The sequence below is a fragment of the Lontra canadensis genome, unplaced genomic scaffold (assembly GCF_010015895.1).
Source record: "Lontra canadensis isolate GAN:19392208 unplaced genomic scaffold, GSC_riverotter_1.0 scaffold23, whole genome shotgun sequence".
NCBI lineage: Eukaryota > Metazoa > Chordata > Mammalia > Carnivora > Mustelidae > Lontra > Lontra canadensis.
The window spans coordinates 9,800,503-9,827,493 of record NW_022631017.1 but is presented as its reverse complement, the minus strand read 5'-3'; the positions used below and the strand labels follow the sequence as shown (position 1 = coordinate 9,827,493).

At 39.6% G+C, this 26,991-nt stretch overlaps 1 protein-coding gene and 1 non-coding gene across 2 annotated transcripts in view; both read left to right on the top strand.

The window, feature by feature from the left end:
• Positions 1 to 4,954: 4,954 nt before the first annotated feature.
• TRNAK-CUU lies at positions 4,955 to 5,027 on the top strand. Its single transcript has one exon. It is a non-coding gene; the product is annotated as a tRNA-Lys (tRNA).
• A 4,095-nt stretch (positions 5,028 to 9,122) lies between these two features.
• The window catches only part of DNAH8 (dynein axonemal heavy chain 8), a 332,430-nt gene continuing 314,561 nt past the window's right edge, over positions 9,123 to 26,991 (top strand). Inside the window, exons 1-5 of the mRNA XM_032862300.1 lie at positions 9,123 to 9,228; positions 10,549 to 11,045; positions 11,156 to 11,290; positions 18,755 to 18,839; positions 23,932 to 24,083. Of these exons, the coding sequence (XP_032718191.1) occupies positions 10,593 to 11,045; positions 11,156 to 11,290; positions 18,755 to 18,839; positions 23,932 to 24,083 (825 nt within the window). The 5' untranslated portion in view covers positions 9,123 to 9,228; positions 10,549 to 10,592. The remainder of the gene's footprint in view (positions 9,229 to 10,548; positions 11,046 to 11,155; positions 11,291 to 18,754; positions 18,840 to 23,931; positions 24,084 to 26,991) is intronic.

Below are 26,991 nucleotides of genomic sequence, written 5' to 3'. Positions count from 1 at the left end.
ATATTTAAGGCTCTTTAAAGGATGTAATATCCTGTAATTTGTTTCTTACTATATAAGAATATATAGATATACCTCTTACTGGGAAGATGGCAAGGATTAAACCATAAGTGCCAAAAATAGATGATGAGACAAAAAACAAAAACAAAAACAAAAACAAATGGGCCAGACAGAGACCCTATATTACTCACAGCCCAACAAACAGCAGGAGCACCAAAGGAGAAGCCAGTTCTGGCTCCAGGTACCACCAGACAACACCATGGGCCCACTTGTGGGCAGTGGACTGGGAGGGAGCTAAGGAATCCAAGGCTAAGGGCTCATCATTTTTGTAGCAAGCAGTAAACAAGCCTGGGCCCCTCCCCCGGGAAGTGAGCAGGTGCTACTTAGTCCCACTGTGACTGCTGTCATCTACCTATGCACCAGCTAAAGAAACAGCTCGGAGTGAGAGGACAGTTAAGTCTTGTGGTCTGGTGTACTTGGGAATGTGTGTAGGGGTCCTGAGGGTCCCATAACTTCACACTGCATAATTGCTGCATGGTATTTCTTAACATAGGTAGACTGTTCAATTAAACTTTACCTGTGATTTTCATAATCATCGTTGGGTTTCAGGTTTTTGTTTTTGTTTTTTTTTAATCAGTTGGTGGATCTTCCAGTCCTCATTTTAGATTGACTTGCTCTATATTCAGAGATTGACTTTAATTCCTAATTAAAGCAGACATCAGGCACACCTTGTCAGGGAGTTAGAAGAAAAACAGAAATGTACTGGAAAGAGAAGGGAGGGTGGGCTTTGAAAACGAGTCTGTTTTCTTCAGAGTATTACCAGTCGTAGCTTTCTGAGCAAACAAATTAAACAGAAAAGAGTTAATATTCTCAAGTGAAACACTAAGTAACTTCAGAAAGTGTAACGGTCACAGGGGCGCTGGACGGACTCAGTCGCTGGAGAGGAGCTGGGGACTCTTGATCTCAGTGCTGAGAGTTGGAGCCCACCCACCTTCAATATAGGGTCTACTAAAAATTAAAAAAAAAAAACTTGGGGTGCCTCAGTGTCGCCACCCCAAGTCGGTTAAGCGTCTGCTGCAGTCAGGTCATGACCCTGGGGTCCTGGGATTCAGCCAGCATTGGGTGCCCTGCTCAGCGGGGAGCCTGCTGCTCCCACTGCTTGCACACTCTCCCTCTTAAATAAAATCTTTAAAAAAAATTTTTAAAACTCTTTTACAAAAAAGTATAAACGTCCTTGAAAAGTTACTTCCCTGTCCTTCCTCTCTCAAAGCACACCTCGGAATTCTCCCCAGGCCCCGCCCTCCTCCATTTTCCCCTCCAGGCAGTTGCCCTTTCGTGAGCCCGACCTGTCGGCGGTGTTTCACTTCCCCCGCTGCTAGGGTACGGTAAGGTGCCCGCCCCGCCGAACTGCGCGCGGGGGCGGGGGTCGCGGAGCCCCTCACCCGCAGCCCCGCACCCCGGACCCCGCAGGGAGCAGCGCCCCCCTGACCCCGCGCGGGGCGCCCCAGCGAGAACCGGTGTGGACTCCCAACGGCCGAGCCTCGGCGGCCAGCGCAGCGCGGCCCCCTGGCCCGCCTGGGTGACTGGCGGGTGGCGGCGGCGGGTCGCGGCAGGTGAGTGCGGCATCGGCTCCTGCGCCGTGCCCCGCCGGCTCTCCTCCCTGGGTGGGGACTGGAGTCGGTGCTAGAATTCAGTGTCTCACCTCCCCGCTAGTCCTCCCGACCAGCCCAGTCAACCCCCTGCTGCAGAACCGCTGCTCCGTCACCGCCGCCTGCGAATCCCAGTGTGTTCCCTGGACGACCGACCTCACCCCTTTCCCCCTTTTAAGAAGTCAAAAGTAAGACAGACAAAATATCTCTCGCTCCAGGTTTGTGTTTTCAACCTCTCTCTTCCTCACTCCCTTGTACCCCAGAAGTCTCATCACCGAACTTAGCACTTTTCCCAAGGAAGCGCTGCCTTTTCCTGCTTTCTGGCATTTACACTCTGCTGTCTCCCCACTTCTGGCCTAGCATAGTCCCCTCTTCCATGTTCTCACGACAACTCTTCAGATCCAACTCAAATATCATTTTCTCTGTCAGGGTTTTCCTGAAGTCTCTTTTCCTGCCAGTCTCAGCCCTTTGCTAATTCAGCTTTTCTCGACCTTCACCATGGTGTGTGTGTTTAATGGTCTGTCCTCCCAATCTGTGCGTTTTGCTTCCGGGGGAGCCTCTTAGTTTTACGCATCGCTACAGCGGCGGAGCACACGGAAGCCCCTCCACAGTCACGAATGAACTAATGCGTGAAGGGATAGGGTTACAGAAATGGGTACAAGAAAAAGAAGTGTGGTTGAAGTGGCCCTACGCTGAGCACACCAGTGTACCAACCCGCTCGCTTCAATACTCCTATGGGTGGGGACGCCTGGGTGGCTCAGTGGGTTAAGCCTCTGCTTTCGGCTCAGGTCATGATCTCAGGGTCCTGGGATCGAGTCCCGCATCGGGCTCTCTGCTCGGTGGGGAGCCTGCTTCCCCTTCTCTCTCTCTGCCTGCCTCTCTGCCTACTTGTGATTTCTGTCTGTCAAATAAATAAAATCTAAAAACAAAAACAAAAACACAACAACAACAAACACCAACTCCTATGGGTGGAGAAGCCCCACTGTCCTGTGGCTCCTGAAAATGAGCAGGGATGACTTTGTGGACATGCAATTAACGTTCAAATTGAACTAAAGGAGAAGGGATGGTGGAATTTTAGAATGATTGCCTGTGGCATCAACTTGTCTGTGGAGGAGGTGGGGGAGGGGAAAGAGATGAACAGGCGATTATCCTGAATTCATTCTGCACCAACTGATGGCCAGCCAAGTATGAACACCTAGAGCCAGGACCTGCCTCTTTTTTTAGCAAGTAATCTTGCTACATCGGAAAATTCGTGGGGAATTTAAGGTTCTAAATATTAATGTTGGAGGAGAAAATTTAAACACATATTGTATGTTGTATATGATACATACACATATGAGTAAAATATATAACGTGTAAAATATATAAAATCATTATTTTATGATCTTCTAAAAGTTATAGAATTGAAAAGCACAACTCCTCCCCTAGTTTCCCCCTCTCTCTTTCTCTTTCAAGGTGATCATTGTTGATAAATTACTGTGTATCTTCCCCAGAAAACTTTTAATGTGTTTTATCAAACCTAAACTATTACCGATTATAATTTTATCCAATTACACAAATGAAAATTATATATATATGATTTCATGAAGGAAAAAATGTGAGGAAAGAAAAAAGTATTGCCAATTAAGACTTTTAAAAATGTGCATCTTAGTACAGATGTAGTAAAAAGTAGGGCCGCATGCACCCCAGTGTTCATAGCAGCAATGTCCACAATAGCCAAACTGTGGAAAGAGCCAAAATGCCCTTCAACAGATGAATGGATAAAGAAGTGGTCCATACACAGACCTGTACCCCTGGGGCTAATAATACATTATATGTTTATTAAAAAAATTAAAAAATTTAAAAAAAAGAAGTGGTCCATATATACAATGGAATATTACTCAGCCATTAGGATGAATACATAACTTTTTCATCAACATGGATAGAACTGGAGGAGATTATGCTAAGTGAAATAAGTCAAGCAGAGAGAGTCAATTATCATATGGTTTCACTTATTTGTGGATCATAAGGAATAACATAGAGGACTTTAGGAGAAGGAAGGGAAAAATGAAGGGGGGAATCAGAGGGGAAGAAGAACTATAAGAGACTATGGACTCTGGGAAACAAACTGAGGGTTTTCGAGGGGAGGAGGATGGGGGAATAGGGGAGCCCGGTGATGGGCATTAAGGAGGGCACATACTGCATGGACCACTGGGTTTATACACAAACAATGAATCGTGGAACACGACATCAAAAACTAATGATGTACTGCATGGTGACTAACATAATATAATAACAAAAATGTGCGTCTTAGAAAAGACAAAATATCATATATATAGTTTTTAAAATGAATACAATTGGTATTATGCAGTGTACTGTGCCTTCCTTTTTTCTTTCATGAAAAATGTGTTAGAGATCTTTCTATATCTGTATATGTAGCTCTACCTCATTCTTTTTACTGCTAGGGTCTGTATTAAAACTCTATTGAACAGGATACTGTTACCAAACTCAGACTTGACTGTGCACCCAAAGAGCAGTAAGCCAATGGCTAACACACCAGTTCTGAAGCTTTATTATTAGAAGGGCAGCCCAACAGGAAGGCAGAGGTCGTTCCCAAAGCTGCTTTTCCCTGAATCAAATTCAGACATACAATGGGTCCTTTATTAAGGGATATTTTGTTTATTTCCAGGAAATGTGTTTCTTTTTGTGCTTATTTTTGCTATTATAAACCCGTTGCACTAAATAATTAACCTTCTCTGTATATATATATACATACAAATGGATATAATGTGTATAATGTAATAAGCTAATTTATGTTTACAAAGATTGTCCCATTTCAACTATGTACTCTTCAAAATTTTGCTACAATTTTTAGGAATTCTATATAAAGTAGTTGTATATATTTCCAACTTAAAATGAAATAGTTGCATTGCTCTTCGGAAGTGGTAAGCTGATACTTTATATTTACAGTTCATTGCATGCCAAGTACAACTTGACATTTGAAAACCACGTAGAAAATGCATCTCAGATAATTTTGCTAGAGGAAGAATTCTATACTTCCCCTAAGCAAAATCCCCCCAAATGGGCAGTGGTTGTTTGTTTGCTTGTTTATTTATTTATTTATTTAGAGTGTCTCAGATACATGATTTACTTAAAAATGTTAAACCATAACAAAGTATTTGGAATTTATTTCTCAGTCACAATAGTAATTAATACCTGGTTATCAGTTTCCTTACATTCAGCGCTTGTTCCCAGACTACTAACCATAAAGACTCTTTAATGTTCACAGAATAAGAGCTTATCCTGTCCTTTGCTTGAAATATTGGGGCACCTGGCTGGCTCAGGGGGTAGAGCATGTGACTCTTGATCTCAAGGTTGTGGGTTCGAGCCCCATGTTGGGTGGAGAGATTACTCAAAAATAAAATCTTTAACAGAAAGAGAAATAGATGTGTCAGCCCTCAGTAGAGCACAGGTTAAACTCTTCACTCAGAACATGTATCTGGGGGGCACCTGGGTGGCTCAGTGGGTTAAAGCCTTTGCCTTCAGCTCATGATCTCAGGGTCCTGGGATGGAGCCCCACATTGGGCTCTCTGCTGAGCAGGGAGCCTGCTTCCCCCTCTCTCTCTGCCTGCTTCTCTGACTACTTGTGATCTCTGTCTCTGTCAAATAAATAAAATCTTTAAAAAAAAAAAGGAAAAAAAAGAACATGTATCTGGGAGTATTCTAATGTTTCAGAGATTAAATGCTTTTTTAAATTTTTCCTTAAATAATTTCACATGAATTCTAAGAAAATTAAGAGGACACACATAGAGGTGGAAAGAGTATACAGGCTGTAGTGAAATATGGTTACCTGAGCCGAAGCTATAGATTATGTTTATTAGATTACCATACAAGCAGAGTAACTGACAATGACCTCTTCCTGTGTATTTTATGATAAATTTGACATATTCTTTTTTAAAAAGATTTATTTATTTTAGAGGTGGGGGCAGGTAGGAGCAGAGGGAGAGAGAAAGAATCCTGAAGCAGACTCCCCAGTGAGCATGGAGCCTGAACCCGGCTCTGTCCCAGGACCCTGAGATCCTGACCTGAGCCAAAATCAAGTGTCAGTGGCTTAACCAACTGAGCCACCCAGGCACCCCTGGACAAATTCTTGATTAGGAGATTTTCAGAACTACTTACGGGTGCTAGAAAAAAAGCACTGATAGAACTGTGCCAATTTCCTAACATGTTAACAGTAAGATCTGTGCTTTATAAAAACCACATTTTATTATTCATGATTTATTTATTTTAACTGATTCTGAATCTTTGCTGTTTGTAGTCTTTTGGAAGAACAAATAAAATACAGCATAATTCTAAGCTTTATTTTTTTTTCCCCAGACAGCTTCTCCCCTTTTTGATCTCTTCATAGCTTTTCATGCCTTTACCTCTTTTCTTTTCTCTCTACATTACTTCCTTCTCTTCTTATTGAATCCTACCTATTCTTCAAGGGCAGCTTATGTCCAAATCCTCTGTGGAATCCTCTTTGTCTATTTTGTCTTTACTAATTTTTTTTCCTCTAAATTTTCTAGTAGAGCTCCACAATTTTATGGATTTTATTTTTTATTTTTTTAATAATTTAAATAATTTTATTTAATAAAATTTAATAATTTTATTTTTTATTTTTAAAAAGATTTTATTTATTTGTCTGGGGAGAGAATGAGCAGTGGGAGAGGAAAGGAGGGTGGGGAGAGAGAAAAGCAGACACCTTACTAAGCAGAAAGCCCAATGCAGCTAGATGCTAGGATGGCAGAGATCATGACCTAAGCCCAAGGCAGACGATTGATTAACTCAGGGAGCCACCCAGGTCCCCTGAGCTTCACAATTTTACCATTGATTGATTTGCAAAGATTACGTTTTCTCTCCAGTAACATTGTGAATCCTGTCTTTTTTTTCTGCCTCCCAGAGTGAGTAACATAGCCCTAGGCATATATACCCACTTTGCAAGGGGGCTGGGGCTTGGGCACCGGAAAGAGGGAGAAGCTTCCAGTTTTTTCCTTCCCTTTCTATACTTGTTTTCAGTGCAATTTCCTTCTCTAAGCCTATGGATTCAGCCTGATCTTAATAACCATAAATACTGTTTAATTCAACTGATGATATTCAGGACAAAATTAAACATTTTCAGCTCTAATATTCTTTCTTTGCAAGATCACAAATAACTACTTGAGCAAGGGGGAGAGACTGGTGCCTACAGATGGGTAAGAGTGACTTAACTAATTCTATCTCTTTTTAACTTTCTTAATTTCAAAATGCTTTTTTTTTTAAATTTCCTGGTGAGTTTAAGAGGAAGTTTTCCAAACAAAAGCCTCTTGACAGATGGTCAATAAATTGGTCATTTCCTTTTTTTAAAAATACTCTTTCTATTATTTTTAATTTTATTACAATTTTTCTTAGGTAATCTCTCCACTCAGTGTGGGGCTTAAACTCATGACCCCAAGATCAAGAGTTACAAGTTCTACTGACTGAGCCAGCCAGGAGCTCCAACTGGTCATTTCCTTAATGCAGTTGATCATATTTTCTTTTCTTTTTAAAAAAATAGCATTTTAAAATTGAGTTATATAATTACTTCACTAAGGCATACCCTTCATTTTTTTATGCACTGTTTTTTTAATATATACGTTTATATGCACGTTTTTATTATATGCAATGTGTTATACAACCACAGATAATCACTATCTAATCCCAGAACATTTCCATTACCTCAAAAAAGAAACCCAGGCCTATTAGCAGGTAGGCCCAATTCTTCCTTCCCCATCCTCTGACTTCCACTGATTTATTTTCTATCTCTATGGATTTGCCTTTTCTGGACATTTCATATAAATGGACTCATATAATATGTAGCCTTTTGTGTCTGGCTTCTTTCACTTGGTGTAATGTTTTTCAAGGTCCATCCATGCTGTAGCATGGGACGGTCCTTCATTCCTTCTTACAACAGAATGATATTCCAAGGGTAAGGATATGCCACATTTATTTATCCATTTGTCACCTAACTCGGCATTTGGGTTGTTTCCAATTTGAGCTCAATATGAATAGTGCTGCCATGAACATTTGTATACAGATTTTTGTGTAAACAGATAATACCAGTTCTCTTGGGTAGAATCGCTAGAATTCCAGCTAGGCCTGGAGGGACTGGCTTATTTGCTAATTCTATGTTTAGCTTTCTGAGGTACTGCCAAACTGTTTTCCTCAGAGGTGGCACAATTTTACATGTCCACCAACAATGTATGAAGATTTGAATTTCTCTACGACGTTCTCAGCACTTTTTAATGTCTTTTAAGAAAAAATTTAGAGCCATCCTACTGGGTGTAAAGTGCCATCTCATGGTGGTTTTGATTTGCATTTTCCTAGGGGCTAGTGGTATTGAGTGTCTTTCCATGCACTTGTTGGTCATGTGCTATAAATATACATATATATTTATATATATTTTATATACATTTATATATATTTATATATTACATATTTATATATAATATATATATTTATTAATTAAGTATAGTTATATATGTCACCAAGCATAGAACTTGGCATTTAGTTGTTGACAATTAATAGTACTTCCCCAGTCTTCTCCATGGAATGCATATGGATCCTACTAAGACCTACCTTACATGACAGCTTCTCCTTAGAGAGTTCCTTCTTGAGTTTTTTCCACTGATGCTACAGATTCTTGTCCACTCCTTGGCTGGTTCTGTGGAAACTGTGAAGTGTTCATTGGATGTTTGGCCTTCCTCATTAGGCTGTGAGCTCCCTGCCAAGGACTAGAGACTAGGGGTGAGAGAACAGTGCTGGTTTCAGGAATAGCCAGAGCTGCTGTCACCTCAGGCAGCACCTAGGGCAAAGGCAATGGAAGAAACTGGAGAGAGAGCTTGGAACCAAGTCAGGAAGCCCTTGGAAGACCCAAGGATTTTTATTTGGCATCCAGCAGAGAACTTTAAGCAGGGCAGTGATATGATATGATTGGAAGTTCAGAAAGATCATTTTTGTCTGTGCAATTGCGTAAGACCTGTACCTTCTCTGGATCTTAGTTTCATTAGCAATAAAGAGGGAGAGCTGAACTAGGTAATTTCTCAGGTTTTTTTTTTTTTTTCCTACTTCTGAAATGATGTGCCATAAATCTCAGCTATCTGGACTCCTCAGGGAATGAACTGTGTTGGATAATAACATTTTATGAAAATTTAATCTGTGCCAACACTTAAAAAATAGTAGCCAATTTTAGTTGAAAAACGCATGAAGATTAATTACATACCCCCCTGACTTCTTAAATATAATATCATGATTCCATTTTCATCTTTCCTTGATGGCTTAAATAATAGTGGCTCTACAGTGGCTTAAATAACTCTGTGGCTCTAGAAAGAGCACTGGTTGCCTGCAGAGAAGCTCTCCAGTCCTACTGAGCTCAGTTAGTGTATGTGTTTTACCATTACATTGAAATTAAAGTAAATTTTGCCTTGGTTTCAGAAACCAGACAACTATGCCTGTCAACATCCTTTGAGAGCAGGCATGATTCTCTTACTGAGTAAAGTGAACTGTTTTGCAGAATTCAAAAGTGCAGATTGGAGCAGAGTGACAGGTAGTTGCTATGACTTCACTAATATGTATCACTATACTTGTTCTTGATATACTGTAGGTAGGAGGATCAGCTCTGGGCCAATTTCAAGTGTAAACATGTAATGTGCACACAACTCCTGGGTATTGTAGATCACCCTGTGTCATGAAAATTTCTACACTTGTGTATAGAGCTTTTCTGATTGGGTAGGTCAGATTTATACTTCACATGATATTGCTTCCGGAAATAATCGCCATCACATTTTAGGGACACATTGGGAAGGCCGTTACAAACAAAAAATCCATTGGAGTAAGCTGGGCGCTGAAAGTACAGTCGTTTTTCATTGGCTAAGTTGTGACCATCTCTCATTGGCTGGGCTGTTGCTGGGTGAGAGGAAAAGTCTTAGTTCCTCTGGGATAAGAAAGTAGTATCTGAACCATAAATGACTCTTAATCTCACAAAACAAACTGAGGGTTGCTGGGGGGAGGGGGGTTGGGAGGGGGGGGTGGGGTTATTATGGACATTGGGGAGGGTATGTGCTATGGTGAGTGCGGTGAAGTGTGTAAACCTGGCGATTCACAGACTTGTACCCCTGGGGGGAAAAATATATGTTCATAAAAAATAAAATTAAAAAAAAAAAAAAAAAGAAAGTAGTATCTGGATGCAACCTGGGGCTCTTCCTGTTTGGTCTGCAGTTCACAACCAGTGGTAGGGCTGGTAGGGTGAGAGCCTGTCCTTGCTGGCATCCTGAATACATTCTAAATGAGGTTTCCTTTTAATAGTTTTCACACTGCCAAGAGGATGTTTTATGGGGCGTTCTTGGATATGCACATGTAGATGAGATGACTGGACAGTTGAGTCTCTGATTGGTGAATTGTATCATAGCATTCCTCGATGGAAGAAATGTTTCAGTCCATGTAGTTCTTCGACTTGTCTCTTGGACAAGTCAGTATCTCAGCTGTAACACACAGCTCTCAATCTTTTTTCAGCCCTTACATACCTGAGGACAAGTACCTTTCCATCAGTTGCAGTAATTACTATGACAGGGATGGGATGTGTGTGGGGTAGCAGCACCTTAGGGTCAAATCAGTCAGGAGGAGCACTTAGAGCTTCAGAAAGCCCCTAGGTGTATGTGTGCTGTCACTCCTGAAACAAACAAACAAACAAACAAACAAACAAAAACAATTATAATTTCACCAGTCCTGTGAGCTGAGCTTCATTAGTTAATATAGCAAGGAAGAAATAGATGATTTTGCTACCTGCCTAGGTTCAAAGGGAGGAATAAATTAACAGAGAACATTCAACTTATTGTACAGTTTTAAAAGAAAATATTTATCATTCTAGGTTTTAAAGTTTAAGGTGCTCTATGGGAGGAAAAAGCCGATAACATGAGCGCCGAAGAAGGGGATTCACCCCCTCCAGAAGAACCAGCTCCTCCCTCTTCAGGAGATACAGCACCCCCTGGGTCAGAATGGACTGGCCCTCGGGATCCCCTAGATGAGGCCCCGCCCTCTCCAGGAGAAGAGGCTCCTCCTCCTTCAGATGAAGGCCCTGTGCATCCTGCCACAGAAGCAGCCTCAGCTCTAGATGACGGCTCTCGTTCTGAAACAGGTCCTGTTCTTTCTCCAAGTGATTATCTGAATCTCATTCCTTCCGATGAAAGGATAATTCTTCCAGAGGATGAGGAGCTGGATGCACACAGAGTTCGAGCTAAGCCTACGCTCCGATTGGGTCAATCCATGCTTTCTGACATGCTTTCTCAGTCTTCCCATAGATCGTCTCGGTACCGCCGAAGCATGAGTGGCATTCCAAATCTACAGGAAACATTAAAAGAGAGACAGGTTTTTCTTATAATAAGATTCTTCTTGTGTGTCACTTTTATGTCAAATTAAGTATTTTTGGTGGTTTTTCTTCATAATGACAACATTTACCCATGTTTTTCATTCTTTAGGCGAGATTTAGAGATGCAAGGGAAAACCGAAAAATGAAAATTGACCCTTCATACAAATATATATTTGAAATTCTAGCGGAAAAGCTTGGCCTGGACTTAGTGACCGTTGAAGAATTAATTTTGGATTGTCCATCTGTAAGTTTAAATCTTATCATTATTTTTTTAATTGCTCTTTGAGAACTGATTGCTTTAAGAAGCTAGAATCATTGTCATGAACAACAAAACACTTATAAAGGGAAAGTAGTAATTTTACATATTAAGGAAGTTTTATAGAACTACATCCAGATGAATCATATTTCTCGTTAGGTCTACTATTGAAGAGGAAGGTAAGAGTTAGCTATAAGAATTTGTCTAAAATTCTAACTCAAAATGCCTTTAGAGGTTAGAGGCATAGTCAAGCACAGGTGGAGTTAAATATTTTAAAAGTACAGGTTATATGAACTACACATGCAAATCACTCGGGAAGATAAACAAACTGCCTACATATGAGCTAGGGAACAATGATTTTTGCATGAGCATAGCAGAAAACAACAAGGTGATTACCATGTGTCTCAGCATGTCAGAGACAGTCCTAGATTATGCCCACTTTCCTGGCATATTTTTTAAAATATTTTATTTATTTATTTTACAGACAGAGATCATAAGTAAGCAGAGAGGTAGGCAGAGAGAGAGGAGAAGCAGGCTCCCTGCCGAGCAGAGAGTCCGATGCGGGGCTGGATCCCAGGACCCTGAGATCATGACCCGAGCTGAAGGCAGAGGTTTTAACCTACTCAGCCACCCAGGTGCCCCCGACATAATTATTAACAGCCCCTCCTTTCACACCTAAAATGTCCCAGTTTGGGCTGATGAATTTCTATGGTCACCCTCACTAGAGTAATATATGATAAACTGTGGCTTTCATAGAAGCTGCCAGAAGCAGTATCACAGCTTCCTTTCTGATAGCTTAGCTTCTAAATTAACTCTCAAAAAAAGTACTATAGTTTGCTTGAATTTTTACCAGTCCTAGTTATGGACTGGCCTGGAGCCCCAGCAAGACCGGCGAACAGGTGCATATTGGTGGTGAGCTGATCATCCCACTGAATGCACTGGTGAGAGCGTAGGGTTGTGTTGTGGCAAGGTTGTCATCATTGGGGTCCATACCCCCTGCTTTTACAGAGAACAGTGGACTTGGGCAAAACTCTTTTAGCTGGTTGTAAGAGTCAAGATTCTGTGGGTTTGTTTCTAAAGGTATCTTTCTCTTGCTCCCTGCCATGTGTTGCCAAGTTCTGGAAAGTTGTCTGCCTTTTCCGTCAGGACCCTTGTAAAAGTTGAGAATGAGCTGTCCTCTGATAGTATGAGTGGGATCGCTTGTTTTCCTGTTCCCTTAGTGTGTTATGGTGATCTGGGAATGTGAGTGATGCAAAGAGATCAATAACTCTGAGCTATTTTAGTGGTGAAAGATAGGAAAATTCATGAATTGTGCACATAAAACAAGAGGCAGCAAGCAGCTGGAAATAGAGCATAGTTTCTCAGGCCACCACAATTCCCTGCAGGGATGTACAGGTGTGGTCAAGAATGGCTGCCTGGGCACACGGACTGTGTCATCAGACAGACCCTTGTGCTGAAAGGCCCTGACTTGGTTTAATGATTTCCTGTCACCATCTGGAAATTCTTTTAAAAATATATTTTTTAAAGTTTTATAGTTCCATTATAGTTAACATAGAGTTTTATATTAGTTTCGGGTGAGCAAAACAGTGATTCAACAGTTCTGTACATCACCTGGTGCTCATGGTGATAAGTGTAGTTTTTAATCCCCATCACTTTAATCCCCATCTCCTATTTCACCCATCCCCCCACCCACCTACCCTCTGGAAACCACCAGTTTGTTCTCTATAGTTAAGGGTCTGTTTCTTGGTTTGTCTGTCTGTTTGCCTCCTTTTACTCCTTTGTTTGTTTAATTTCTTAAATTCTATATATGAGTGAAATCATGTAGTGTTTGTCCTCTGACTGGCTTATTCTGCTTAGCATTGTACCCTTTAGCTCCATCCATGTTCTTGCAAATGACAAGATTTCATTCTTTTTTATGGCGAAGTAATATTCCATTGTTTATATATACCATAGCTTTTTTACCCATTCATTTATCGACAGACAAGTGGGCTGCCTCCATAACACTACTGTAAATAATGCTGCAATAAACATAGAGGTGCATGTATCCCTTTGAATTAATGTTCTTGGGTAAATACTCAGTAGTGTGATTACTGAATCATATGGTAGTTCTATTTTTACTATTTTAACTTTTTGAGGAATCGCCATACTGTTTTCTACATGGCTGTTTCCACCAACAGTGAGCCAGGGTTTCTTCCTTTCCACATCCTTGCCAGCACTTGTTGTTTCTTATGTTTTTGGTTTTAGCCATTCTGACAGGTGTGAGGTGATATCTCATTATAGTTTTGATTTATATTTCCCTGATGATGACTGATGTTGAGCATCTTTTCATGTGTCTGTTGGCCACCTGTATGTTGTCTTTGAAGAAATGTCTGTTCATGTCTTCTGCCCATTTTTAAATTGGACTATTTAGTGTGTGTGTGGTTTTTTTTTTTTTTTTTTAGATGTTGAGTTCTGTAAGTTCCTTATATATATTGGATACTAACCTTTTATCAGATATATCATTTGTGAATATCTTCTCCCATTGAGGAAGTTGCCTTTTTGTTTTGTTGACTGTGTCCATTGCCATGCAGAAGCTTTTTATTCTGACATAGTCCCAATAGTGTATTTTTGCTTTTATTTCCCCTGCCTCAGGAGACATATCTAGAAAAATGTTGCTATGGCAAATGTCAGAGAAATTATTGCCTATGCTCTCTTCTAGGATTTTTATGGTTTCAAGTCTAATATTTAGGTCTTTAATCTATTTTGAGTTTATTTTTGTGTATGGTGTAAGAAAGTGGTCCAGTTTCATTCATTTGCATGTAGCTGTCCAGTTTTCTCAGACAAACAAAATTTGTTAGAGACATTTGTTAGAGACCTTCTTTTTCCCATTGCATATTCTTGACTCTTTTGTCAAAGTTGAAATGACCATATCCACCTTGAAATTCTTTTTTTTTAAAGATTTTATTTTAATTATAGTTAGTTAACATATAGGGTAATATTAGATTCTGGTGTACAATATGGTGATTTAGCATCTCCATACTACCTCCGGTGCTCATCACAAGTACACTCCTTAATCCCCATCGCCTGTGTAACTCAATCCCCTCAACCAGCTCCCCTCTGGTAACTATCAGTGTGTACTCTATAGTGAAGTTTCTTGATTTGTCTCTTTTTCGTTTTGTTTCTTTTCTTTCTTTCCTTCCTTCCTTCCCCATTTGCTTGTTTTGTTTCTTAAATTCCACATATGAGCGAAATCATAGGACATTTATCTTTCTCTGAGTGATTAATTTTGCTTAGAATAATACTTTCTAACATCCATCCATTTGAATGGCAAGATTTCACTCTTTTTTATGGCTGAGTAGTTTTCCATTGTATATATACACCAGATCTTTGTTTTCCCCCTCAGATCTAGAATTAGGGTTTGGTTTAGGGCCAGAATAAGGGTAAGGGTTAGGGTTAGGGCCCATGTGATTGTATGTGTCTATTATCATGCAATTTAGAGACTACTCTGGAGGGTTAAGTTTAGGGTTAGGTTAAGGTTAGTTTTAGGGTTAGGAATTAGGGTGTGTGTTTGGGTTAGGATAAGGTTTTTGCTTAGAATAATGTTTTCTACCTCCAGCCACATCTTTTAAGTGGCAAGATTTCATTCTTTTTTATGGCTGGGGAATAGTCTATTGTATGTGTATGGGTTATGGTTATTGTTAGGGTGAGGGATTAGTAGTGGTTATGGTAGTGGTTAGTGGTTAGCGGGAAGGGTTAGGGTTAGGGGTTGGTTTTGGGTTAAGATTAGGTTTAGAGCTAGGGATGGGGTGAGAGTGAGGGTATGTGCCTCTTATCCCGCAGTTCATAGACCTCTCCAGAGGTTAGGTTTAGGGTTAAAGATAGGGTTAGAGGTAGAGTTTAGAGGTTACCTGCAGTTCAGAGGCCTTTCCAGAGAATAAAACCTCAGACCTCCGTTAGGGTGAAAATAAACATGGCAACCATCCATTGGATTTGACATGCGAAATACTCTACTTTTTAAATTAAGATTTTATTTAAATTCCAGTCAGTTAACATACAATGTTATATTAGTTTCAGGTGTAGAATTTAGTGATTCAGGACTTACATAGAACCTCTGGTGCTCATTACAGCAAGTGCCATCCTTAATCCCCACCACCAGTTTCACCCACCCTGCCCCTCCCCCGACTCAGCCCTGGTAACCATCAGCTTGTTCTCTCTAGTTAGGAGACTTTGCCTTGAAATTCTTACTAATTTTTTCACAAGTGTTCCTGCATTTTTAGTTTTCACTGGGCCTGTAGCTCACAAATTTTGTAGCCTGTCCTGGCTGTGGATGATATCATCCATATAGTAACATAGGTGATCAACCTTGTTTCTTCTGAAAGTTGCTAGGCCATACATTTGGTGAATTGGAATTGCATCGGCCAGCATGACAGTGTCATATGCCTTCAAACCGTTCCATTTGTCATTCCTGGAGTATGTCTTGTACTTTGGGTCTGGGAGCTTAGGTTCTTCCTTGAAGGCCATCATGGACCAGTTTAGACCCTGCTTTGGCTGCACATCTAGGAAACCTAGGGAAATGTAGGTCTTAAAGGAAGATGTAAACAACCAGGAAAGCTGTTCTGTAAGAGTGGTTCAGCAGTTGCAAAGCCACAGTGGAGGGGAGGGAGTATAGTCAGGAGGCAAACCAATCTCAAAATGTGGGAGAGATCAGAATGCTTATTTGGTTGAAGGGACAAGGCAAGCACCTAAATTGGCATTAAGATTGGTGGACAATTGAATAAGGAGATGGAACCAGGAGCAAGGGGTGGCCTAGTTTGCTGTGGTGATTTAGGAAACTGGGTATATGGAAGGGTTTTCCTTTTATGTGAATCCTGGTGTGGCAATCCAAAGTGGAAGCAGCTCATTAAAGGTCACACAAAAAGATGACTCGTAGAGGGTATGATGCTTATTTTGTTTGCCTTTAGATCTGTTATCCAGTCTTTATCACTGACTCTGTGGCCCAAAGGCTGACCTCTCTAGCACCTGTCACCTGAGCTCCCTTGCTCTCTGGCTTGAACAGGACTCAGTCACTAGGAGGCTCCAGCCAGAGGTAGGAGGGCAGAAGGGAGACCAGTCCAACCCCTCCCTGCTTGGCCATTTTTTCTGGCTACAGTCATATCTTCTAACTACATTTCTTCCCAAGCCATTCTCCTTCCACAGCTCTTTGTCTTCCTGCTTCCAGCTGTCCACTACATCACTCATCACACTTTAAGGTCTTGGCTGGTGCTGCTTTTTCCTTTGTTGATAGTCCTACTGTTGCTGCTAGTCACAGCTTCCCTTAACCCTGCTCTGGCCTCTGGAAATAGCCTCTATGTTATAAAGTTTCTTTAAAAACCCATTTTTGGGACTTCTTTTCTTGCCAGGACCCTGACCAATACGGAAGTTTCTACCGCATCGGTGTCCATGGTTTGCTGCTGTCTTCATTCAGCACTGCTCAGGATGATCACAGACTATCTTGCTTTCCCGGATTACATGACAGTATTTCCAAAGTCAAGGCAATAGCAGTGTGGTTCTGTGGATGGAGCACAGCCCTGGAGGCCCAAGGCTGGCCTCTGGTTCTAGGCTCTGAACTTGTGGTTGTGTGTCTTTGGGTCTTTTACTCAAATTCTTTTTAGCTTTACTTATCTCTTCTGTAAGAGGGGCATAATAATGCCACCCTATCTAGTGCAAGGCAATGGTAAAGTGCAGATGAGGTATTTGTAAAATGTATAAGTGAATTTTTAATTTATAATCATGATTTCAACCCATGACAATATTCACTCTCCGGTCTCAGGAGTACATTGTGTCCAGAGAATAAGAATTTGTTGCATTTGATATTGTGATGTCTTTTTATCATGAGTATGTGCTCTGTTTTTGATAATTTGGATACTATCAAATCCAATGGGTCATATGATCAGACACAGCAAGAAGGTATTTATGGAACTGAACAGGAATCACTGTGCTGACAGTTTTTTATCTTTTAGATTGTAATTATATAAGAGTCAAGTTTATGTGTGAGATGGAAGACTAGAAAATGAAGGGCTTCAATTTGGTACATCTGTGTGGCTGTTTCATTTCCTGGGATGGTGGTTCCCAAATGGGATCCCAGAACCAGGAGCATCATATCACCTGGAACTTTTTAGAGATTTATTTATTTCAGGGAGAGAGAGAGAGAGAGAGAGATATGAGCAGGGGGAGGACCCGAGGGGGAAGGAGAGGGAGAATCTCAAGTAGACTTCCTGCTGGGCTCAGAGACCCATCTCAAAATCCTGAGATCATGACCTGAGCTGAAATCAAAAGTCAGAGGCTCAACTGACTGAGCCACCCACACCTCTCACCTGGACCTTTTTAGAAATACAAGTCCCCAGGGCCAGAATTCTGTTTTTCTTGTTTGTTTGTTTGTTTTTGTTTTTGTTTTTGTTTTTAAGCCCTAGGTGCGTCTCTGATGCATGCTAAAGTTTGAGAACAACTGTCCTAGGGGGAGAGGCTTTGCCAGATCTGGGGTACTTCCCACATGTGGCCAATTAGTGAAGAGAAGCCCACTGATCAAGAGAGACATTAAGTATAGACTCCGTGGTCAAAGTGGGTTGAGTAACTTTGTATTTCCCAAGTGATGTGTGAGGATTTTTGTTTACATGACCTATTTACTTTTCCATTTACTGAAGATATGACACTTACATATAAGTAATTAAGAGCTTCATGATCATAAACATGGGAGACTCTCATTATAATAGTTTTTTTGTTGTTTTTTTTTAAAGATCAGGAGGGAAGTTTTTATTTTTTTAAAGATTTTATTTATTTATTTGGCAGAGAGAGAGAGAGAGAGAGAGATCACAAGTAGGCAGAGAGGCAGGCAGAGAGAGAGGGAGAAGCAGGCTCCCTGCTGAGCAGAGAGCCTGATGTGGGGCTCTATCCCAGGACCTTAAGATCATGACCTGAGCCAAAGGCAGAGGCTTAACCCACTGAGCCACACAGATGCCCCTAATAATTTGTTTTTATGTTAGCTGGGCTACAATATGGGTCAAACAACAATAGCTGAAAACATAATTACTCAAATAATTGGTCTAAAAACCAATTAGTTCATAACGCAAGTTTTCTGTTCTCCAAGTCAGCTTTTTTGTTTTGTTTTGTTTTGTTTTAGTAATAATTCTTTATATTTACCTCCAGTTGGACTCATTCATTTACTCCTATAAGGTTCTGTGAGGCAGGGTCAGGTAAATTGCCTGCCCAATTATATATGCAGATCATTAGTATAGGTTCAGAAATAGAATTTACCATCTATTTCATGGTAATTTTGGGGTTAAAGTAGTTCAAATTCTAATCCTGCTTCTGATGTCCCTGTCACTCTGTATCTCAAATAAAGTCTTTGAGCCTGCCTAGCCCAGGGCATGGTTCAATTTATTGTAGCTAATGTAACTAATCATTTCACTGATCATCATTTTCTCTTTTATTTAACAGCTGGAAGCATTTACTCATTTTTTTATGAAAGATGGTTGTAAGACACTGAAATTTTTGTACCAGGAAGGAGATGTCCCTGGCCTAGGTAAGGATATATTATGAAAGCAATGTTTTGGCTATTAGTTAATGAATATTAAAATGCAACATACCTTTCCTCTTTTAAGTAGGTATATATTTATAAAGATTATATATTTATACAGAAGTATATTTATACAGAAAATTTATCAGATTTATTTATGTGTGGAAAAGAGAGTGCTTTTTTTTTCTTTTTAAAGATTTATTTATTTGAGAGAGAGAGTGTGCATGCACAAGCTGAGAGGGACTGGGGGAAGGGAGAGAGAATCTCAAGCAGATTCTTTGCCGAGCATGGAGTCCCATATATGGGTCAACCTCATGATCCTAAGATCATGACCTGAGCCGAAATCAAGAGATGGAGGTCCATCTGACTGAGCCACCCAGCTGCCCCCCCGGAAAAAGTGTCTTAAAAAATACATTTTGGGGGCATCTGGGTGGCACAGTCAGTTAAGTATCTGTCTTTGGCTCAGGTCATGATCCCAGGGTCCTGGGATCAAGCCCCACATCAGGGTTCCTACTCAGCAAGGAGCCTGCTTTTCCCTCTCCCTGCCCTCCCCTCCCCAACTCATGTTTTCTCTGCTCGCTCTGCTATCTCTTGCTCTCTCTTAAATAAATAATTTTAAAAACAATACATGTTCAGCCCAAATATATATTTCAGGGACCACTATAATATAAGGAGAAAACATACTTACAGAAATCACTGATATCTCTTAGTGGATAAATGTTTTCACTAGATTTTAATTCCATTTTCCCTGAAACAGGGGGAGCCATTTTGCACACAGGGTTTCAGGTGACTGGTAACAGTCAGGAAACCATGTGAGGGCCCAGCAGCTGGCCCTGTGGTCCTGGGTCAGCATCTTGTGTCTGTTGCTCCTGTCAGTTGGAATATCTGGACTCCTTACTATTGGCAGGATTCCTAAAATAATTAACACTTTACTAGGATGTGAAACTTTTGTCTTAATAACCAGATGAATGGACCATCCTTTTGGTCTTAGACTATTTATCTTAGAAGTCCTGTGGATTGTCTCTCCTGTTGGTTCTTTCTAATTTTTCTCCTCTGCTGCCTTTAAGTGAAGTTCATCTCTCATGCTTGCTCTAGTGTTCCAGAATGAAGACCTGTAGCTCTGAAACCAGATTCCCTCCCTGAAGTTCACACTGCTTATTCCTTATAAGTAAATCTTTTATTTCATTGTATATATCTACCACATCTTCTTTATCCATTCATCTATGCAAGGACACTTAAGTTGCAGCCATAACAAAGAATGACATCTTGGGGCACCTACATGGCTCAGTTGGTTAAGGATCTGCCTTTGGCTTAGGTCCTGGGATTGAGTCCCGTGTCAGGTTCCCTCCTTGATGGGGAGTCTGCTTCTCCCTGTCCCTTGCCTGCCACTCCCCTTGCTAGTGATCTCTTTCTTTCAAATAAATAAATAAAATCTTAAAAAAAAGAATGAAATCTTGCCATTTGCAACAATATGGGTGGATCTAGAGGGTATTGTACTAAGTGAAGTAAATCAGAGAAAGACAAATACCATAGGATTTCAACTTATTTATGGGATTTAAGAAACAAAGGAACCAAGAAAAAAAAAAAGAGGCAGACAAGCAAACAAAAAAGTAGCCTCTTAAAATACAGAGAACAAACTGGTGGTTTCTAGAGGGGAGGTGGGTGGAGGACTGTGTGAAACAGGTAAAGGGTATTAAGATCACACTTAATCTTGGTGAGCACTGAGAAACATATAGAATTGTTGAATCATTACATTGTACACCTGAAACTACGTAACACTGTGTTATCCTTCAGCAAAAATTCTAAAAAGTAAACCTTTATTGTGCTACTAGTTATTGGTTTGGGTCCAAACCGCTCATTTCTCTGCCCATTGTAACCTGGACACACAGTGTTTATTTAGCCTGCTCTCCTATTCTTGCAGACATGAATTTGCTACTCCCTTTAATCCAGTCTCTTCCTTGTTTTCTGGACATTCCAGGTCACTTCTGTGCCCTTTGCTCTGTTCTCCCAACTGTCGCAGAATGCCTTTCTCTACTATGTCCAGCCAAATCCTACCCTTCCTCCGGATTACTTCTGACATTCTTTTTTCTACAGAGCCTGCCCAGGGCGTTCCAGACTTATCCACCACTTTTCTCCAAACTCCTCCTGTCTCATTAAAGTTTGCATTGTGAAATACAGAACTTGATTATGTTCTTCTATTTTCATCTAATGCTTTAATGTAAGAAAATACAATGAGAAGAAAAATAAAAACCACCCACATTCTCAGCCATTTGGAATAAGCACTGTTAATTCCTTGATGACTATTCCTCTGTAACTTCTTTGCCCCCCTCTTTTATTTGGAGAAAGGACGGGAGTGAAAGAAAGTTATGTGTATGTATAGTGTGTGTGTATATATAGATACATAGAGTTGGATCTCCTTTTATAATATGTAGAAAAAATGTATATATAAAAATATGTATATATGTTACAAAAATGGGATCCAACTCTACATGTTATTGTATGGTGGCTTTTAAAATTTGATAATATTCCCTTCTTTGTGTCACATTTTTTACAATTTAATTTTAAACAGCTGCATTATATTTCTTTAGGCTAATATTACTATTATTTTCAAACCTTATCTCTTATTATTAGAGCTTAGGTTGTTTACAACTTTTTGGTCTTGTAAACAATGCCTCAGTGAATATCACTGAAGTTAATGTGGATTAGGAAGACTTTAGGAAGAATTCTCAGGAGGGCAATTGTCAGTAGAAAAGATATGTATATAAGATATGTGTATATATATATATATGTACATATATATATTTATTTATTTTTTGAGAGAGAGAGAGAGAGCGCGCATGGGGGAAGGGGAGAAGGAGAGGGAGAGAGAATCCCAGATGGGTTCAACGCTCAGCACAGAGCCCAGCACAGGGCTCAGTCTCATAGCCCTGAGATCATGACCTGAGCTGAAATCAAGAGTTGGAGGCTTAATTTCCTGAGCCACCCAGGTGCCCCAAGATAGGTATATTTTTAATGATTATTTTGCTACCTAGAATATTAATACATTTGTTAGCTAGGCAAATATTCCTCTACATGTATTTCTTAGATGTGTCTACTAATACATAAATGCTTATTATCATTTAAAAATGTGATCATATAATACATTTTTTCCTTGATTTGAGTTTTGCATTTGACAGTATAGCCTGGACATTTTCTATGTTGTTATATATAGATTTATGTCATTTTAAAAATACTGTGCAGGAGTGCCTGGGTGGCTCAGTTGGTTGAACATCTGACTTTTGATTTTGGCTCAGGTCATGATCTTGGGGTCCTGGGATAGAGCCCCACATCAGGCTCCCCACTCAGTGGGGAGTCTGCTTGACCCTTTCCTCTGCCCTGCCTCTGTGTTCTCTTTCTCAAATAAATACATAAAATCTTTTTTAAAAAAGCCTTAAAAATGCTTTGCAATATTCCATAGTATAGTTGCATTGTGGTTTTTAGAAACCATTCCCCTGCTGATGGGTGTACAGAATATGTAGTTATATACAGAATATGTTTAGCTGTAGGTAATGGAAGTCCTAATAGTGTCTTAAACAAACAGGGGCTCTATTTTTCTCTTATAAGAAAGTGGGTAGTGGCTGGCAATGGTTCAAATACTCAGCATTGTCATTAGAAAGCCGGATTCTTTTTTTCTTCCTATTCTGTCATTTTTAACATGTTGGCTTTTGTGTTCATATTTGCTCTGTATAAGATGAAGCTCTAACCATCACATCCAAGTCTAAGGTGCTTGTGGGAAAGGGCCTTACCTCTTCCTGTTATTGGGAAAGCATGAGCTTATCAGCCAGAACTGAGTCACATGGCTACCACAGGGGTTCGGGGGGCTGAGAAAGCTGTTGTCTCTTTGGGGATGTACATATTGCTGGATGGGTAAGAAAACCCATTGCTGGATGGGTTTTCTTATCAAGGAAAAAGGGGAGGGAGGTTATTAAGGGTAGAGGCACCTCTCTGTGCCAACCTCCATGAATGAGCATATGAGCTCTTACATACTGTGTATCAAGGCTCTTTGGTTGTAGGCAACCTCAGTAAACAGTAAACTCTGGTTTACATTAGCCAAAAAAAAAAAAAAAAAAAAGTCTGGGCTGTTCACAAAATTGAGAACTAGTGGAACCACCAGGCCTTGGGAAGGACAAGCATAGAGCATTTCCACAGATTTCAAGGCAGTTTCCTTAGGACTCACCACCAGACTGACATCTCTCCAGTCTCCTTTTACCTTTGTGTGCCTCCAGTTGGGACTGACCTCCTTGCAGAGAGTCTGCTCAGTCTCATTTGCACATGCCCACCACAGCAGGGCTCTGAGGCTGGTGTCCTCCAGAATCACAGGACAGGAGGAGCTCCCCATACCCAGAAGAGAGAAGGCTGGGAAGACAAAATATTATCATGGCTTTAGGATAGGGATTTTAAAATTTCTTTTATCATATTTAAGTTATTGTGACTAGGAAGTGATAAATTTTATTAGTAGTACAACCAACCATCTAACAAAATTCTCATCTTTTACTAGTTTTTAAAATTAAATGATTAGTTTTCACTGAGATCAGTTTGAGGAAGTATGTAATATACTGTGTTTTCCTATATATCCATAAAGTTTAGTTTCTAAATGAAGCCCAGTAAGATTAACAATAATAATAAAATAGAACAATTATAACAACAAAAAAAAGAATTTAATATAATTGGGGGCTATGAGTGTATTCACTAGGGGACTATACCCTAGTATATCAGTATATCACATATCAGCTGATATCTGAAAGATAAGTAGAAACTGGGGAGGCAAAGTGTTGGAGATGGGTTAGAACAGTCTGTGTGAAGACCCTGCCTGAGGCAAGGCCAAAAGGAACAAAAGCACAGAACTTGGGGAAAGAAAGCCGAGGATGCCACACTTCAAGTATTCCAATTAGTGATGTCTTTTTGTAGACCAAAAAAACCCACAAAAAAATTATTACAATCACATAAAAAATTCCTTACAGTAAAGTGAAGCAAGAGGCAATGCTGTGACACCCATAATCATTTACCACAGTTGATCCATTCTGTGATGATGCACTATACTCTTGACTTTTGTTTTCAGAGTGCGGTCGAACTATTGCCGGAGCAACCAAAGGGGCCAAAATGATGAGATTGTATATAGACAATGCTGCCCCGGAGAAACTAAAAGGATTATGTATCTTTTTTGTTCGCTGTCACAGTGATATTGCTATAAATATAAAAAATATTCACGAGGTATGTTTGCATTTTTTTCAAATATATAGTTAAGTGTTTTTTCCAGCTTAACTGGTGCATCTAACAACAAGTTTAAGTTGTATGTAACATGTTGATTTAATACACTGATATTTTGTGAACTGATTACCACTGTAGCATCAGTTAATAGTCCATCATCTCACCTAATTACCTTTTTTTGGTTTGTTTTTGGTAATGACATTTAAGGTGAACTGTCTTAGCAACATTCGAGTATATATATTGTTATTAGCTATAATCACCATGCTGTACGTTAGATCTCCAGAAGGTATTCATTTTGTAGCTTACAGTTTGTATACTTTGACAAACATCTCCTGATTTCCCCTTGGTAATCAACATTCTACCCCCTGTTTCCATGAGGTCAGCTTTTTTTGATTCCACATATAAGTGAGACCATACAGTATTTGTCTTTTTCTGTCGGACTTATCTCACTTGGCATAATGTCCTCAACGTCCACCCATGTTGTCTCAAAGGCAGGATTTCCTTCCTTCTTGTGGTGGAATAATATTCTATCCTGTATATATACTTTATCCTGTATATATCATATATATCCTGTATATATACTTTATCCATTTATCCATAGATGGACACTTAGGTTGTTTCTATATCTTGGCTATTGTGAATAATGCTGCAGTGAACATATAAGTAAAGATAACCCTTCAAGATCCTCATTTCATTTCTTCTGGATATAGATCCAGAAGTGGGATTGCTGGATTGTATGGTGTTCTATTTTGAATTTTTTGAGGAACCTCCATACTGTTTTCCATAGTGCCTGCACCACCAAGAGTGCACTAGGGTGCCCTTTTCTCCATATTCTCACCAACATTTATCTCTTGTCCTCTTTTTTTTTTTTTAAGTTTATCATTTAAGTAGTCTCTACACCCAACATGGAGCTCAAACTCATTACGCTGATGTTGAGAGTCACATACTCCCCTGACTGAGCTAGCCAGGCATCCCTCACTATCATCTTGTCTTTTAGAATTTAGCCATTCTGACAGGTATGAGGTGATATCTCATTGTGGTTTTGATTTTCATTTCCCTAATGATTACTGATGTTGGGCATCTTTTCATGTTCCTGTTAGTTATTTGGATGACTCTTTAGAAAAATGTCTGTTCAGTTCCTCCACTCATGTTTTAACTGGATTGTTTGCTTGTTTGCTATTTAGTTGTACAAATTTTCTATTTTTTTCTATATTCTCAGCTCAGATAGATGGTCATTCTATTAGTTTTTGGTTTCTATTTCATTTATTTCTGCTCTTTGTTATTTCCTTTCTTCTGCTAATCATGGGTTTAGTTTGTTCTTCTTTTTCAAGTTCTTTGAGGTATAAAGTTATCTTGCTTTATCTTTCTTTTTTCTTACCATAGGCATTTATTGCTATAAACTTCCCTTTTAGAATGGCTTTTGCTGCATCCCAATTCCTATAGGTTTTGGTATGTTCTGTTTCATTTTCATTTGTTTCAAGGTATTTTTTATTTCCCTTTAGATTTCTTCTTTGACCCATTGTTTTTGCAGGAGTGTGTTAATTTTCACATATTTGTGAAATTTCCAGCTTTTGTTCTATTATTGATTTCTAGTTTCATATCATTGTGATTGTAAAAAAAATTTTGGAGTGATTTCAGTCATCTTAAATTTGCTGTTTTGTGACCCACAATAGGATCTTTCCTGGAAATGTTCCATGTGCATTTGGGAAGAGTATATATTCTACTATTGGGTGGAATGTTCTGTATATGACTACTATGTCCGTTTGTTATAAATTACAGTTCACGTGCAACATTTCCTTCTTTATTTTTTGTCTGGTTGGACTCTATACTGTTGCAAGTTGCATTGTCTATTTCTGCCTTCAGATCTTTTAGTATTTGTTTAATATATTTAGGTGTGCTCTGTTGTTAGGTGCATATAGATTTATGATTGCCTTGTCTTTTTGATAAAGTGACTTCTGTATCACTCTATAATAACCTTTTCGTCTTGTTACTGTTTTGGTTTAAAGCCTATTTTGTCTGATATAATACCGCTACCTCCACTTCCTTTTGGTTTCAGAGGTATATTATATTATTATAATGGAATATTTGTTTTCTCTTTTCACTTGAGCCTATGTGTATCGTTAAGGCTGCAGTGAGTCAGTCTCTTGTGAGTAGCAAATAGTTGGGTCTTGCTTTTGAATCCATCCAGCCATGCTGTGCCTTTTGATTGGTGATTTCAAAACATTTACATTTAGAGTAATTATTGCTATGTAAGGACTTACTAATGCTGTATTATTGATTGCTTTCTGGTTGTTCTATATTTCTATTTTTTCTTTTTCCTCTGTTTCTACTTATCTTTGTAAATGGGTGTTTTTCCATGTAGTATGCTCTGTTCCCTTCCTTTTTAATCTTTGTGAATCTACCCTAGATTTTTGCTTTGTTGTTACCATGAAGCTTACATAAAACATTATAGATATAACAGTTTATTTTATGCTGATAACAAGTAACTTTCATTGGAAACAAAACTCTACCTTTTGCTCTTTCTCTAGAAACAAACTTTAACTCTCAGCAGATTCTTTCATTTGCCTCCATATCTCCAAGTAATAGGCTCTAACTGCTCCTTTGCCAGGTTAGACATTATCTATTGACTCTTCCCTATGGAAGATGAGGGTTTAACTCTTTTTTTATCCTTTTCTCCTCCTGCCATGTTCTATCCCTTCATTCTTCCAATGTAGTTATATTCTATTTTGCTTAGCTAGGTGTTTGTTTATATCATTATAACTGTGTAAATACAATCACCGTTGAACATACAGTATACCAGTGAACCTCAGCATGGTCCCCAAGACTCTTCCATGGAATCTACAAGGTCAAGATGTATTTTTATTATAATACTAAGAAATTTGTCCTTTTTACTGTGCTGACATTTTCCTAA